We start from the raw sequence: 16,201 nt of genomic DNA, 5'->3' as shown, positions 1-16,201 counted from the left end.
CCTCCTGCCATAGACGTCCGGTCATCGGCGCTGCGCCAAGGGAGGCGAACTCTTTTACGACCGTCCTCGACCGGTCTGATCTCCCGGCCAATCGACGAGCTCGGGGAGAGAGAGCCGAGCGAGTCGTTCCAGCATTTCGGCGCAGACGGCGCGAAGCGTCGGCGATAAGTGTCGATCTTAATTGTGCCAAGAGGCGCGCTTGAACTGGACCGACTTAACGCCCGGCCGTCAGCGGGTTGGAAGACTGCTCGTCGTGGAAGTCGTTTCCTGCCGGATGCGCGGCCGTCTGCGGCACTTGCTGCCTCTGATCGGCATCGCTGGCTTGGACAACTCCTCGAAGGAGCGTCGCCGCAGCGACGTCTCGAGAGGCTTTTACTGTTTTAAGTGGGCCTAAAGGGATGTATGTGCATTGAGACATTGCGTTTTCTTTCTTTTTACGTTCGAATTATTTGCTAGTTGCATACAAACGCACAACACACGTTGTCGCAACCTCTGCGGTCTCATGTCGTCTGCTTTAATTAAAATTTAGTTCTGGTTGTCTCATAATTTGATCGCTTACGTATAAATGTTGACTTGCTTGCGTGGGTTGTGTTCAACATTTGTTGGGAGACCGCCGTCATGTGCTATTTTCTCCTTTAGGTATTTTCCTCGCCCATATCTTAGTGCAATGAAGTCGCTTTGCGTGCTTTAGGTTAGGGTTATGGTCGTCTTCATTTGCCTGAGCTGTCTCAAACGCACCATTTTTTTTTCTTTTCCGACTAAGATGTATTTTCTCGCGCGCTCCCGCTTCACGTGGCGGGTGCGTTCGCTCGCGTACTGTCTTCATTAAGCTCGTCGTTGTCAGCTGCTTAAACAGGATGATTGAGGCAAGTTAGCCAAACTATCGGTTAAATTTATGGCAACGGGTCGCCAAGGTGTCGCACAAATGCAGCAAGAGCAAATGAAAGAGTTGGACCTATTCTTATTTCACACTGGTCTACATCGCAGAAAGAAAGGTCGCGAAGGACCCACGCGGAGTTTATCTACGTAGCACTCGTCTTATCTCAGATTAACTAACTTTCGAAAGATGTATAGGTTTCTCCGAAGCTTCGTCTTCCAATCGCCGCTAAAGGTGGAGTCATCGCGCTTCGGCCTGGTCTTCGGCTGCCGCATGCATATCGCGAGCTACATTACTTCGAGGGAGTCGCCCGTACGGAAGAGGCTGGTCGTCAGCGGCGTCATTAATTGGACGACGCCAGTGAAACAAAGGAGGCGTCCCGTGCGCTTGCAGCGGACGATGAAAAAAAAAGGGGGGAGGGGGAGCGCTAGCGCGCGTGCGCGTTTTATAAATAACGGAAGCAGCCGTCACTAAGCTTGCATTTGCGAGTCGCAAGTCGAAACAGGGCTGTAGAGGAAAGGGTAGATGCGCGGAGAAGAGGCAGCGAGAGGATGAAGTACTGAAGAAAGAAATTGCCTGCAGAGAAAGAGAGGAAAGCGTCGGGTGGCGACTGGAGTCAAAAGTAACGGCGTTGGTCAGAGTACGACTCGAGCAAGCAAATGGAGGAAAGAATAAAAGCGGAGAGGGTGTCGGCTCCCCAGCAGGTCGTCCGGGCGCGCGAGGGCAAAACGGCACGAAGGGCGGCGGCGCGCCGCAATTAAAACCTTTCGCCCGCGCACACCGTCGAGTGTGCGCGCGCGCGGGCGCGTCGGCATTATGTGGATCATAAACCTTTATCTCGCACAGGCCACACATACACACACGCCCCGGCGATACTAATTATTTTTTCCGGGCGCCGCCGGTTCAGAGACAGACAGAGGCGCTCATCGAGGCTCACGCCACATTACGCCGGCTCCGCAGAGGAAGTTGCCTTTCTCGCCGAAGAGAGGCCGATAGAGAGAGAGAGAGAGAGAGAGAGGATATGACAAAGGGGAGAGGCACACCTTTCTGCCCTTGGAGGATGGCAGCCGGCGGAGCCTGGAGTGAGGAGCCATTCCGCGTAACCCCTGTAGAATCGGTGCCTTCTCATCCCGTGCCTCCCCTCTTGGTCGTTTATTTGTGCGTCGCCGTGTGACGCCGATCTCATCGGCACCAACTGTTTCTTTGGGTACAGGCGGTCGCACCGCCCCGCGACGAGCTCCTCACGGAGCGACGAGGGAGTCCTCCTGAGCGTCCCGTTCCCTCTGCTAGCGGCGAGCGCCCGCTGATGGCACGGGGGAGGGAAGCAGCGTGTGCGGGTGAAGGCGAAAACTGGGGACTTTTGGAGCTAGAATGGGCGACAGTGTGTCTGCATTTTTTATTTCCTCCCGTTATTTCGAAGCTGTGCCAGACGTCCAAAGACAAAAGGGAGATTGCCCCTTACCCTCCTTTTGTTTCGAAGTCCTTCTTTTTTTTGTCCCTCCGTCGACTTTCCTTCCCCCCGATCGACTCCTTCCCCATTGACAAGAAGGCTTGCGCCACACGCGCATCCCACACAAAAGCGTCATCGTTGCCCCATTGTCGTCATTGCTGCAGCAATCCCTTCCCCCTCCCCCTCCCCCCCCGCACGCGCATCGGGCCCCCAAGCGGCGTCATTACGGGAACCTCCCCCGTGCCTCCTTTATTTCTTCCTCTTTTTTTCCTTCCTCTTCTGCGTTGCATTCGGACGATTAAAAACGGGAAGCGTCGTCGGACACGCAGCAGAAAGTTGGGCGCCAATGGACGCAACGGCCGTTCCGTCTGTTAGTGCCGCTCGTTTTCGGGATGTGAAGCCCGGCGCTTTCGGTGCTGCCGAAGTCGTCGTCGACGTCGCTGTTGTTTCCCGATCCCGCTCCGACGGGTGTAGTTATTCAGAGGAGCGACCACCACAGCCTCGAGCTCTCTCCTTCGGTTCAGTCGCGCTTCAGTGAGCGTCTAATAACGCTTGAGAGAAAAGAGAGCCGCGTGTTCCCGCCTGTGCGTGTGTGTGTGTCTCCGCCGGCTGATATCCTATACCGCGAGTCCAATCCGCAGGCTTTGTTGTGCTCTTCCTTATTTTGTGCTCCTGCGCTGCTTCGCTTTATCCCCCCCCCCCCCTCCTCCCTCCCCACACTTTTTTTTTTATTCGCATGTTGAGAAATGAAGATTGCCCGACGGGCAAAGGGGATATAGCCGGGGGCGGCGAGGGGGGAGGGGGGTGTTGCCGGCATTATTGTTGTTACTGTTGTTTCATACGTTATTTGCCCCCGTTGTCGGACGCATCAAGCGATGCGAGCGAGCTGTTAGCCGGGTTCTCTAGCCACTCCCGAAGCGCTCCTCTCGTAACCGGTGACGATCACGCGCTCTGAAGGGGGAAAAAAAGAAAGAAAGAAACGTAAGCGAGAAAAAGCCCAATGTAAGACCAGCAATCAAGAGCTAAAGAAGGGTGGGGTAAAAGAGCTGCTGTCGGAGCCTCCTCAATTAAGGACGATGAACAAAAGTCGAAGCGGGCGAGCGATGCTTGTGCGGGACGAAACTTCTCTGATTGGGACGCTGCAGTGAGTACGGAGGGCGAAACCGATTAAAGGGACAAATGACGTCATGCGAAAGAGATGGGTGCCTCCTCCCCGTTGATAGACTGCCGTTGCCTTCGGTGTGTCCTGCTGGCGCCTCGCCCCCCCCCCCCCCCCCCCGTGCTCTTATTTTCAAAGTTATAACCAGATAAAAAAAAGCCAGATTGTCGATAGGCCTGGCTCAGTCCCTTAGTCGTCAAATTGCATTTACCTGCGGGTCTGTTTATTATGATCAGCTTTGAAAATTGCGTCCAGATTGAGACGCGTCCATCCATACGTGAAATTCAACGTGTAGCTTTCTTTCTTTCTTGCTCAATATTTGCTTATTTTGGTTTGGCTTTGCGTCAGTCTTGAAAGATCTTGTATGTGTCAGCCTTTAGATGCAACGGTTGTATGAAACACCTCGTCTGCAGCGTTAACTCTTAATTGTCATCAGCAGTTCATTTATCGCAAGATTATCTCAGATTACGGAACGTCTCGTCTTATGACGTGCATCTTGTCCAATCAGATTAGAGTATTGTGTTGGCGTCGTAGTCCGCTCTCCATTTATACGCGTGGCAGGAGACTTCGAGTTCGGCCACGTGGCTATTAGTTACCCTCGGTTGTGGCAGACAGGATGGCGATTATTTCATTCGCGTTGGATTTCCCATTGCACCCTGTATTACGAATAGCTCTTTCCACCCCCACTTCCGTGCGCAGCCAGCGTAGCGTAGAATGCATGTCTTCCTCAGCATCAGCAAAAGGAGCACGCACAGCCGTTTTACCATCGCGTTTGATAATATGCTATTAGTTCGCAAGCTGTAGCGTTTTGCATTTCGCAAGATTACTCCGGCAGCGTGATAAGATCGAAACCCTCTAAACGGTACCATCAAACTGTCGCCCCACAAGAGGGGCCACCAGACTTCGTTATCAACTCAAACAGGATGCGCAATACCAGACCGTAGAAGGGGTCTTGAGTGCGTGTCGTATGCGTGTCGTATACAAGGCGGTGATTCGGGCTGCTTGGTCGGTGTTCGTGTTGAAGATTGCTTGGAGCGTGACGACAGAGACGGGAAGGGTAGAACGCGTAAAAACAGGACGCGCGCATCACGCGCAACTAAAAAGTACACGTACGACTCGGCCATGTTGTTCCGCGTGACTGTGCAACTGCTCGCGTCACCGCAGGCGTAACGAGCCCGAACCGCAACCCTGGTCACTAATTAGCGCCAGCGACATGCAGAGCCGTTCACTTCGTTACGCGCCTCGCTCGCGGAATCGCGGCTGCTTCGGTCGAGGGCAAATGAAAACGTCGCGATGAACATGGCGGCCAATATGGAACAGAGCGCGCCTGGCGTCACCTAATTACAGAGACGACGGCCGGTGTGTGTACGTATAGTTCGCCGCCCTGATAAGCTGAACACGGCGCGCGCCGCTCAGTTGCGCCGCGCTTGCTCTTCCTGTTGCATTCAGCGCGACAGAAGCTATACACAACCGGCACGCCTGTACCGCGCGGCAAAACCGAGCGGCTGCGTGTGGCCTTTGCTTGCAGCGCGCGCTCATTTCACCCCGAATCGGTCGTTTTGATTCGGTTAAAGAAGAATAAAAAGTGGGTCTACAGGATACTTTTAGTACTGTCCTTGTCGGCAATTGACGCTGCTGCCCCAAAAAAAAAAAAAAAAAAAAAAAGAAAGGGGACACGGCTCGCCCCCCTCCTCCATCGGCAATTTGCTTTTCTTGATGTTTTCTTCATGCCTTCCTTGGTAATCCGTATGAGCTTGCGGCAAGAGTCTGGCTCAGTGACGCAGAGCCATTGATACTATTCTTCTGTACAGTATTTCGCGAATTGTTAAATTCACTGCGTTCTAGCCTTTCTCACTTTCACCAGAGTCACCGCGTAAATAGAGAGGAGGAGGAGAAAAGTCACCAGCCGTGAATTGTCAGTGTACCCCACGTGACAGACGGACATAACGTTATGGCTTCGGCTGTCTCCTGTGACATGCCTTTCTTCTGCTTTCTTTCGCGTTATTTCCTAAGTGTAATGAGAAACGTAAAATCACATATTAGCTGATATGAGACCGGTCGAAACCACTTCGACTGCGCTGTGATTTTCGTGCCTCGTAAGGACTCCAGTTCCTGGACGGTGCACGTAACTCGAGAGAGGCAAGAAACAAACGGTAGCTGTCACGGCTCGCTATGATGTCGCGATCGTCGTCGAGTCGAGCGTCGTTCTCGATGGCAGCCGTCCTTCCCGCGGCGCAGATTGCGCGGCGGTCTACCGCCGTCGCCTTTTTCCGAACGGTGATGGCCTTTATTTTGGCGCCTATTTATGTTCCCCCTCGCGCGAAAGTCAGCAGCGGGCACGAGCGTGACGTACGATAGGCACGCGCCTTCTTTTCTCCCGTGTGACGCGCCGCGGCGATGTCGTATTTGGGCCCCGCCAAAGATTATTAAGCGCGACTCGCGTCGCGCGACGTGTGCCTTTGGTCTGATATACGGCACGCCGACCCCCCCTTCCTTTCTTTAACCACTATCATCGTCTAGTTGGCTGGGAGTCTGTTTTGTCGTTCGTGAATTAGGAAGTGGCGTGTGTCGCGACGCTGTGAACGCGGAGCGACCGCGTGACTTTTCTTTATGGTCCTTCGGCGCTGCGGCCTCGCCGTTTAATGAATGCGTGTCTGTGTGTGTGGCAGCGCGTACGTTTTGTTTCTCTCCTGCCCTGAAATTGATGGCATCGCAGCCGTATGTTTAGAACTGTGCGGCGCTCGCGTGGTCGTCTAATACCAGTATTATTATAACGGTAGACATCGCGGAGGAGGTATAGGACTTCTCGGAGGCGCGCGCTGTATCGCTCCTCGAGTTCGCTCGCCTGTGCTCTCCAGAACTTGTTTGCTGGCTAAGTTTGCTTTTAACCGTGCGTTTTCAAAGATATATATGTAGCGTTGCTGAGCGTCGGGTGCCTCACTGTTACTATGTGCTTGTGCCTCGTACAGCGTCAGGTTTTAGCTTCTGCGTAGCGTTCTTCTTTAGTTGTTGACTAAATTTAAGCTATTTATACTTTTAGGAACACAAAAGATGGTCTAACTTCAATAACGTTGTCATCAAATGTATCTTTCGTTGGACTAATTACCACCTAAAGCCTGATGTACAAGTAACAATAGACATACGGAAGGAGGTGAGACAGAACTGGCATCTGACAACGTGCGACAGCCTCGTGGCTTGCTTGTTCCATATATGTGATGTCCTCTTATCTTGAAGTTGTGCGTTTGCCCAGACGACTTCGCCGAGGTTTTTCTTTGAAACTGCAGTGCTGAGATTTCATGAAATGAGAAGTCTGCGTTGCAGGCCTGCCTTCACGCAAGAGAGAGAGAGAGAGAACGAAAAAAAAAAGGCTATTAATTTTTGTTTACTAATGCAAACAGCGCAGCCAGTATTATCTTGCACGTACCACGGTGCTCACAAATTTTAACATGGTCTCCGCTAACTCTCTTCCAATGTAGCAGTGTTGTTTACACCGGGATTCAGTAAATTTCGTTGTCGTTGAGGGATGTATGAGTTATCCCTAGCTTACATGCTCGGTTCTCGCATTCTTAGATCATTGGCATGTCTCGCGATCCTCTTTTCTTCTCCAACCATGCAAGTACACACGCGTGAGGTACAGCACTAGAAGGCTTCAGTGCGCACCCTTCCTGAAATCGAATCAGTATTACCTGTCGCGACGCTCCGAGATGAGAGCGCCGTCGCTACTTTATCCCCCCTTGTCGCAGCTCCGGTCGCCAACATGCGGACGCTATGTTTTTCTGGGCTATTGGCAGTTTATCCCTCCTTTTTGTTTTTTCGTCATGCGTCGATGCCTTCGAGGTGGCGCGGACTCGCTCAAGTGAACAACACGAGCGCGCGCGGGCGAGCCGTTCGCGTTGTCAAATCCCCTCGCAGCAACTGTCAACAACTAGATGCTTTCTCTTTAACGTTAAAGGCTGCCTTCACACATATACTGAAACGAAACGATACATATATGAGAACATAGTGGAGCAACCGCGAAAAAAAAAATGGAATCAATGCAGCTGGCGGGCTTATCTGCAACGTCTCTGAGCTCACCGTGAAGCCTTCGTTAAGTCGGAACTTCACCGCAACCCTCATCCCTGTCTGAGCGCGGCAATATGATTCGGAAAGTTTTCTTGGAAAGCTTCCTTCGTCGCCTTTCTAAGACCGCCAGATTAGCTACTTTCTCGTGACGCTGATATTTGCGTCGACCGACGTACCCGTGGTTTATCTTTCGTCACCCGTGACGTGAAGTGAAAACAAATTGTATATGCCTTTCGCGTCGCCATAGCCAATAATTTTGAATGTCTTGTTTTATTTTTTTTTCGTTCTTGTATTTTTTGTGTGGAGATCGTACTGCGGACATGTGTGGCAGCAGCGCAATAATGTTACCCCTGCGAAATCCAATCACGTTGTGCGCGTATTTCTTTGCTGTAATAAACATCCAGCTCATCCGCAGTGCCTGACTCACAGCCATTTGCCTTTCAGTGTTGCCTTCGCGATCGTATCAGACTTCGCTGCTTCTGGGTGCCTAAGAATATACCTCACGGGCTGCGATAACATCATTATTGTACCGATTACGTTTCTGTTTGCTTCATTAGCCATCTTTCTATAACGTTTTCTTGACATTTTTGTCTTGTTTCTCATATATTAATAATCTGTCGTGCAGTGGTAGGCCGTAGAGGGAAAACAGGTGACGGAAGTGTACACAAACAGCCGCGGGAAAAGCGCGCGAACTTCAAATCCCTCGGCGAGTGGTGCCGACGGCGCGTGGACAGCTAGATAAGACCGGCTCGCTCCGTGAACAACAAAACGGCGCATCATTCGAGACAGGCCTTCCGTCGGCGCGCGTTAGCTTCTTGCTCGCACCCGCGCCGTTTCTTGCGTCGCTTCGTGAATGAGCCGGCGAAGAAGGCCGAACACGCTGGGCCTTCGCTTCTGCCGAACGCTGTTAGCTCTTTTGTTCGCTTGCGCATTGTTTCACAAATAGCACCGTTCGCTTGTCGAGAGGGGCCCACCGAGCTATAATATCGTTCAGGCCTCGTCACCCATGGCTGCTTTTCCGCAGGCCCTCTTCGTGCTGCAGTCCGATATCGAGCAAGCTTAACTGAACGCGCGCGCGCGTTTAACCCCGGCATCTTTGTTTCTATGCTAGTGCCGCCCTGCCATTTCTTTCTCTTTCTGTTTTCTCTGCTCTCGCGAGACTCGGAGGGGAAGACGGCGCCCCTATCCTGCTGCTGCACGCAGACTTTTGTCGATTCTCTTTTCTATTTTTTCTATTTACGTATGCTTGCGTGGCGCGCGCGTATAGTAATGCGTAGTTTCTTGCTTACAATGAGCAGGCATCTCGATGCTGCCATTGTGCGTATAGCCAAGCAGGAACGACGCGTGCAAGTTCTTTTTGTCCCTCTCTTCCAGCGGTGACATCAACACGTCCTGCTAATCGTCGTGCTGTAGAGAGAAGCGCGAGGCAGCGTTCAGCAAAAACAACGCGCGACTTGCGCGCATTTCTTCCCCTTGTTCGCATCCCTTGAGGATTAACCGAGAATAAGCGAAGGAATTAAAGAGAAACACGATCACTAGAGGAGCAGGAGAGACCAGGCAACGCGGGAGCGGGGCGTCAAACGCGGGTCGTGGAGCTAGCGAGTTTCGGAAGCAGACTTTTCCCCTCGCCCTCTCGCAGCAGCAAAAGAGCGGAAGTAAACGGCGCGTCACGGGATTGCTCGGGGTTCGAAACTTCTTTCCTCGTCGACTCTGCGCCGCCAGCACGCGAAGGCGCTGCTCTTGGAGGAACTCCTTTCTAGCTCTCACCGCACGCTTAGCTAGCAATGCTTCGACGTCGTGCGGCTTATCGACGACGCGGCGCCTTTACACCTTTCCGATCACGCCGATGTTCCCTGACCGTGCTGGTTATTTTGCGTTGTATCGTGCCCGCGTTTGTGCGTTTGTACGTGAATTTCGTTGTGTTCCTCAAAGCAAAGTGCTCGCAAAACTGCTCATTGTCCTCTTGCTTTCCTTCTTCCTGTATAAGTAAACCGTTCGATGATTAAAAAAAAAACAATGTAGAGAAGCCACAAGCCATGCCAGTATCGTTCCCCGGGCTGTGACATCATGACGAAAATGTTCTCGTCCTCCTTGGTGCGTCGCACTCGCAGCATACGCTCCAGCTTCGAAAACTGGCAGGGCACGCTAAGCGTCGCATGTCTCTCCCCTCACGCGCCAGCTACATGCGCGGCTTCTTGTGTTTGCAGCGACGAAGGGGCGCTTGGCGCGGCGACACCTGTCGGATAAACCGCCGTCGTGCTTCCTTTGTCACGACCCGTTGACCCGTGCGCTGCTCTGTTCCTCTCCCCTCGTGATCTGTTTCTTTTTTTTTTTTTTTTGTCCCGCTTCCTGTGCTGATGCTTTAAAATGAGAGCGAATAAACTTTCGAGAGAAAAAAATACAACAGATAAGCAAAATATTTGCATTTTGTTGTCTTGTAGCTGGCTAAATACTTCTGGTTATAAGAACACTATGAACGTCGATATGGCGTCAAAGCTTTTAACAGTTTTCTTCCTGTTCGCGCTCTGAGATTTGCGAAACTATATGCGCATCAATGGCCGTAGGAACACGCATTTAATCAGGTGCTGCTCTCATGTTGTGCGTCTTCTTGGTACTTTGAAGCTATCCGTCCAAAGGCATTTCGTGTCGCTGTTATTTTCTGTGCCATTGAATCAAATTGGCTCGAAAATCGATTGTTGTTGCCTGTATGGTTCACGTTAATATTTCTGTCTCTGTGTTTATCAGCTTTCACGATCGCATTATAAGTTCTGTGCATTTAACAACCCCCCGTCCCCTTCCCCGCTTTGGGCGTGTGCCATAGGGCGTGTGCCAGAGAGTAAATAAGAAGCACTCTGTTCCGGCCTCGGCCAAGCTAACGTATTTTGCAACCGATACTGCACGAAATAGTGAATCTCGGCGCACATAATAACGTGCTAGATAATGCGCGTAATGCGCTAGACGATCCCTACATTTCTTTGCTTGGCATCTCTGTCGCCTTCGGTTCAAATGACAGAGACCAGAGAGAACGCCTGAGCGAAGAGCTTGTTACCGGTCTGCCGGTTATTACACGGAAATTCGGGAGATACGGACACACCGTGTAATGATCGAGACGGTGTGGAGCACTGCCACAATATTGCGGCGGACAGTTTTTACGGTGTCCGACGCACCGCATGGGCACTAAATGTACACACTCCTTGGTACTGAAATCGTAATCAGCACATATGTAGTTATACCCTGTTCTCTACGGCTTGTTCTTCATCTTGTGCACCAAAGCATGTGACCCAGTCCGCGTATAGTTTCCCATATATATCTGAGCCAAACAGCCTGACCTCTATTACTGCGTCCTTTGCGTTTAGCAATTGCGTTACGTCGTTTTTGTTCTTTCCGCTAGACGGGTTCGAAACTTCTTGGCGAGCCTTGAGTATTTCGGGCGATTTCCGTCTGGATGGCTTCAGTTGTATACCGCAATAACGCGAGATTAGAAAGTTTTTTCTGGAGCAAGACGCCGCTGCAGAAGTTGACCGCGAAGAAAGAAGGAGAAACGTGAACAGAGGCTTTTTGTGCCGCTGCCCTGTGTGCCGCTGCTGCTTCAATCAGCGCGAGTGACGCCCAAAAGACGTCGTCGATCCTCCCGAGTCCCGAAGCTGTGCACGGCAATAATAATAGCGTGAACGACAAACGAGTAGCATCCCGCCCTGGACGAACACCATGGCGCAAAGGGAAAGTTCGTTTCGTGTTTGTTTTTGAAAGTCATACGATGAGTTGAGGAAGTTGGTGCGTGCGCACACTCAAGCGCGTGAGAAGGAATGGTCAAAGGAGAGAGCGAAAGAAAAACTGAGGCACTGGTCTTTTCGGAAGTGTCCCGCGAAGGCCTGGCAAGACGCATCTGCAAAGAAGCGAAAGTAAACATGTATCGTGTCGCCGTAATTGTCGATTCGGACAGCGTGTACGACCTCCGCTTGGATGGACGCGATTAATCTGTGAGAAAGCCGCGTCGCCTGGCCCCGCGTGTGCATCGGCCCGAGTTCGAGGCCCTGCGAACGTCTCGCTTGGCTCTTCTACGCTTAACTCTCATCTCCGAAATGGGATTTAATTTGGAAACCGTTGTCTATCGGCAATGTCCCGTCGGCTGCCTTCTTGATTTTTGGTTTTTCTTTTGTTCTTGTGAGAGGGGCGATGTCGAGCTGTACTTTCACTTTACTTTTTCATCGGATCCTGAATGTTTGCTGCGGCGTTGATTGTATCTCCGCGCCTTGTTCCTCGCGAGTGTTTCGTTCACCTCTTGTGCGCCGTTGAAGTTTACGCCCCCTGCAATATCGCATCTCCCGTACAACCACATTTCGCCAGCGTACGCGATAGCACGTGTGGTGAAGTATTTTTTCCGCGTCGCTAGGTGGCAGCATATCGCCAACATTGCGCAGACCTCGCAAACCTCTTGCCAGGATCCGCGTCGTCTCTCGCTCACCGAAGGAGCATATGGCGTGCACAGTTCAAACGGTTCGTGTCGCCAGAAACTTACGTGGTGTCATCAAGAATTCAACCATGCAGATAGGGACGGGACACTGTGTCGAGCGAAGTGCGTCGGTCCTTTTTTCGGTCGCCGTCGTCCTGCCGCGCAGGAATGATTTCGCCAGCTGCGCCAGCGCCTGCAGTATTAATGCCAGATGCGAATGAGGTAGCGGGGGAGCATATGTAGGCGACGCACCTTCTGAGGAATGCTTAAGTCTCGCTTGCGCCTTCGCATCGGCACCCGTCCCGTTAACGAATTCAGGGACGAGCAATTCTGACGCTCCCAAAAGCCGAGCGAACGGCCGTTCATCGGTAATATTTGTACACAAGCGCGCAAACCTGTGCTGGCGGAACCAGTAATAATGCATGCCTCCGAATTGCGTGTACGGTCGACGCTTCGAAAGCGTAAGCCCACCCGTTGTCATGGCGCACACTGGATACATTTATGTGCATCTAAGCGTGTACCTAATCTCCTGGAAGAGAGAGAAGAAGAAAAAAAAAGAGAAAGAAAGAAAAGAAGCAAAGCGCTGATAATAATAAGCCCGCTGAGCACACAGCGCGTTCGACCCACCTCCGTCCGGCCACAACTCCAAATGACTCGGACTCGACAAGTAACGTAAGAGGGGACCTGGCAAGCGCGGTTAACGCGTGCAGTTAGCACGGTCGACGTTGTGCGCGGCAGCTGAAAAGAAGCAAGTTTCGGGCGCGCGCGCGCGGTCTCTTCGCCCAAATAGGTTCCTGAATTTTTCATTCCCACTCGCGTCTGCTCAAATTACGCGCCCGCTGTCAAATGGCCCCGCGAAGCGTGGCTTCGTGCCGGGGCACGCTTGCGTGCCGACCAGCGCAGCATCGCGGGACAGTCGCGCCGTAGATGAGGTGCGGGAATTAAGACGGACGCGACGGAGGGTTAACTCGGGGTTTCGTTGTTGGGCCCGAACCCCTTTGATTGCACGGCACGCTTGCGGCGCGCAAGAAAAACGCACGCCGTGCAAGCCTAGCTCGAAAGCCGCGACAGAACACGCGTCCTCGTTACTGCGGAAAACGGAAGAAAACCGCCGGGCAACAACTGTCTTCCGTGCGCGTGCCTGAGCGCTCTGCGTGCGCTCTCCGCGTCTCGCACGGCGTGCAGAGTGGCACTTCGTTTTCACCGGGGCCCGAGGCTTATCGGGGCTTACGCATTCCACGCTGCCGCCAGGTTAGCCGTCCTCTCGTAGCGGGCACGCAACAGGACAGCGGGGGGAAATTAGCGCGACGTCGCGTCGCTTTTCAAAGTTTCCTCGGCGCGGCGTGCGAGCTTGCTATATAGTAGGCGCGCGAAACTTTCTCTCGAGTCGAGTTTTAAGTGTCACGCGGAACGCCGTTTTTCACCTGCGCAGCGAAAGGTGTGGCGGAAGCAAGGCCGGTATAGGCGCATGGCGGCGGCCGAACGACAATACGAAACGAGGATGCACCTGAACAAGAGAAGTCTTAAGGCCTGCCTAATTTGTGCACATTATAAGCACGTTTCACAGCTGACGATGCCGTTGGCCGGAAGTAAAGCGCCCATTTGTGTTACCTGCAGTGGTACGCGCCTAAGTGCCGCCGTAAGAAGCACAGGAACAAACGTGCTTGTGTTTTAATGCGGTGTAATTCTGGTTTTCTCTTTGTCCGAATGGAAAGCCCGCGGCAGCGGTGTCGCATGTAGGTGGCGACGTCTCGTGTCATCTGCATACAGGGCGATCGATTACGTAATTTTCAAAAATAGCCAGTTGTAGATCGCGTGATTTTTAGTCCTTGAGCTGGATTATTCAGGCAGGCGGACGTTACTTCCATGAGAATTCGAAACACTTATTCAACCGATTAAAGGAAATTCATTAACTAACTTCTGAATTAATTTGACGTCAGCTTGGAGATATGCGCCATCAGACTCGCCGTAGAGATGCACTGTTGTTCCACTTACTATTGTAAGAAAACGCTCTTTTATACATTAAAGCGCAAAAGTAACTGGAATGCCCAGGTATTTCCTCCCACATTTTGCGAAATAATATGTCGAAGCTGGTGTCATCCTGGAAATTCATTTCAAGTGTATGCGTCCTGTAAGCTAAACGGCTACAACTCGTGAATTGCAATATGGTTCGTAAAGTAAATAATCAAGAAGTTAACCAGTGAATTTTCCTTACTTAGTTGAATACTTGTTTTGATTTCTCGTGTTAGTAATGTCCGCCTCTTGAAATAATCTAGCTCAACGACAAGCATTATCCTATCTGCCACAGGCGATTCATAAAAATTCCGTAAAACTTAAAAATGATCACCCTGTATAGTACAAAGTGGTTAAAAAGAAAGCAGAGAACATTGTACCAAATAGATACAGAACTAACATTAGGTTGAACGTTGACATTTAGAACGTGTGTGGGTATTTTCAAGTGAGATAGAAGTTTTCTTTTTAATAAGGCACTTTCAACTTGAAATTTTCCGTTAAACGTTTCGGTAATACAGCTGTGTTTGAAACACATTTATCAAACTTCCTTAGAGTTGGTTGTGCCAGAGCCCTCAATGGGCCCTCAGTTTTGGGCTGAATCAGGACGACCCTTTTTCCTATATCTAGCCGCGTTCGGCGGCAGTCATTTCGCAATTAGATACTTTGATGAATGCTATACGCTCTTATCGAAAGGGGGCGGCGAAAGAAACAAGTTACGATACCGGCGTGCATCACAATACCTAGCAGTCCGGTTCGCTGGAGGAGATGCACGGTCGGGGAGGTCGCCCACTTTGCCAAAACCTCTGAAAAGCCAGTGCGTACGTGATCCGAGCTGTCGCCGAGCGTCATATTAAGGTCTCTATGGATGCCTTGAAGCTACAAAGCTGCAAAGTCTCAGGGGCACCTCCGGAACGCCACTGGAAGGGGTAGCGCGAGCTCGTGCTACTCACGCAGGGGCTTTGAGACTTCCACGTGCATTGCGTTGCAGGTCACCTACGTAGCATGTCCCTTGCGTCGGTTAGTTGTGCTCCTACGCACAAAAGTAGTGTGCATTTTGCGCAATCAGTTCGTTCGTCTTTTCATACAAAGTTCACCCGTCCTCTTTGTTCTTTGCGTTCGACCTCAAGTGCACTATAGAACGCTGCACGCACGTCAGGAGCGTAAGCGTCGCCTCACTGTCCCTCCGTTTGCCTGTGCACGCAGCGCGCCGTGGCGGCCGAGCAGGATTCGGTGCTGTTGCGAGACCAGCTGTCTGACATGGACTCCTCGTCGCCGCCTCCGCCGTCCTCGGCGCGGGACTCCGCGTCACCCTCGAGGACAGCGCTCGAGCTTCAGCTCGCCTCCAAGGACAAGGAGGTTCGGACGCTTCTCCACTCCATAGCTTCTCCGTTCCTCTTGGTCTGACTGTCCAAAAGCGCAGCAAAGCGTAAACCGGGGGAACCCCTTACGACACCCTTAAACGCTATAATGGATGATTCTTAGCAGCCATCAGAAGTCTAACGGTTCTTTCCGCAATTATGTTCGGACAATTCGTCGATTCGCGTAAAAAGAACCTTTAAAGTGACAGCAACAAAGCCATACAGTTTGCTTCTGCAGTGAAATCAGCCGTTGCAAAGCTCTGTTTGGTGGTCGTTTTAACGGTGCAGATTCTAACTGCTAAGCTCGATTGTGGAACATGTGAGCCTTCAAAGCTAATTCTGCGTAACATTGCTTGGTCTGGCTCGATTCTCCTTCTTCATACCTCCACGCAGGCTTAAAAAAAATAAAAAAATATAGGACGTTTTCCAGTGTAAACATACCAAGCCATAATGCAGAGAATCTTGAGAAGCTAACTGTGAAACAAGAAATTGCCTGCATAAGCTTTCTGTTACTAAAAGGTGCGTTTTCATACTCGTGCTTGTATCGGCTTTCCTGCGTGCTCTTAACTTCCTTTTTCTTTTTTTTACGTCTTATGGCGCAGATATCTCAACTAGTCGAAGATATTAGGAAACTGCAGTCAGCAGTGGATTCTCTAAAAGAGACAAGTGCCTCACAGGTAAGCTTTGACGCCATTGATTGATTGATTGATTGATTGATTGATTGATTGATTGATTGATTGATTGATTGATTGATTGATTGATTGATTGATCTTAAATATTCGCGATTATTTATTGTCAGCCCAAACACATTGACATAGATTCAATTGCT

At 51.3% G+C, this 16,201-nt stretch overlaps 1 protein-coding gene across 5 annotated transcripts in view; it reads left to right on the top strand.

The window, feature by feature from the left end:
* The window catches only part of ct (homeobox protein, cut), a 205,648-nt gene that overhangs the window by 176,353 nt on the left and 13,094 nt on the right, over positions 1–16,201 (top strand). For 4 of the 5 annotated variants that reach the window (XM_055065540.1, XM_055065541.1, XM_050169093.2 and 1 more), the window contains 2 exons: positions 15,218–15,370; positions 15,975–16,049. In XM_055065540.1, the coding sequence (XP_054921515.1) occupies positions 15,218–15,370; positions 15,975–16,049 (228 nt within the window). The remainder of the gene's footprint in view (positions 1–15,217; positions 15,371–15,974; positions 16,050–16,201) is intronic. The other variant, XM_055065542.1, reaches the window with a different exon arrangement.

This window comes from Dermacentor andersoni, chromosome 3, assembly GCF_023375885.2.
Source record: "Dermacentor andersoni chromosome 3, qqDerAnde1_hic_scaffold, whole genome shotgun sequence".
Classification (NCBI taxonomy): Eukaryota; Metazoa; Arthropoda; class Arachnida; order Ixodida; family Ixodidae; genus Dermacentor; species Dermacentor andersoni.
This window is presented reverse-complemented; position numbering and strand designations above follow the sequence as displayed.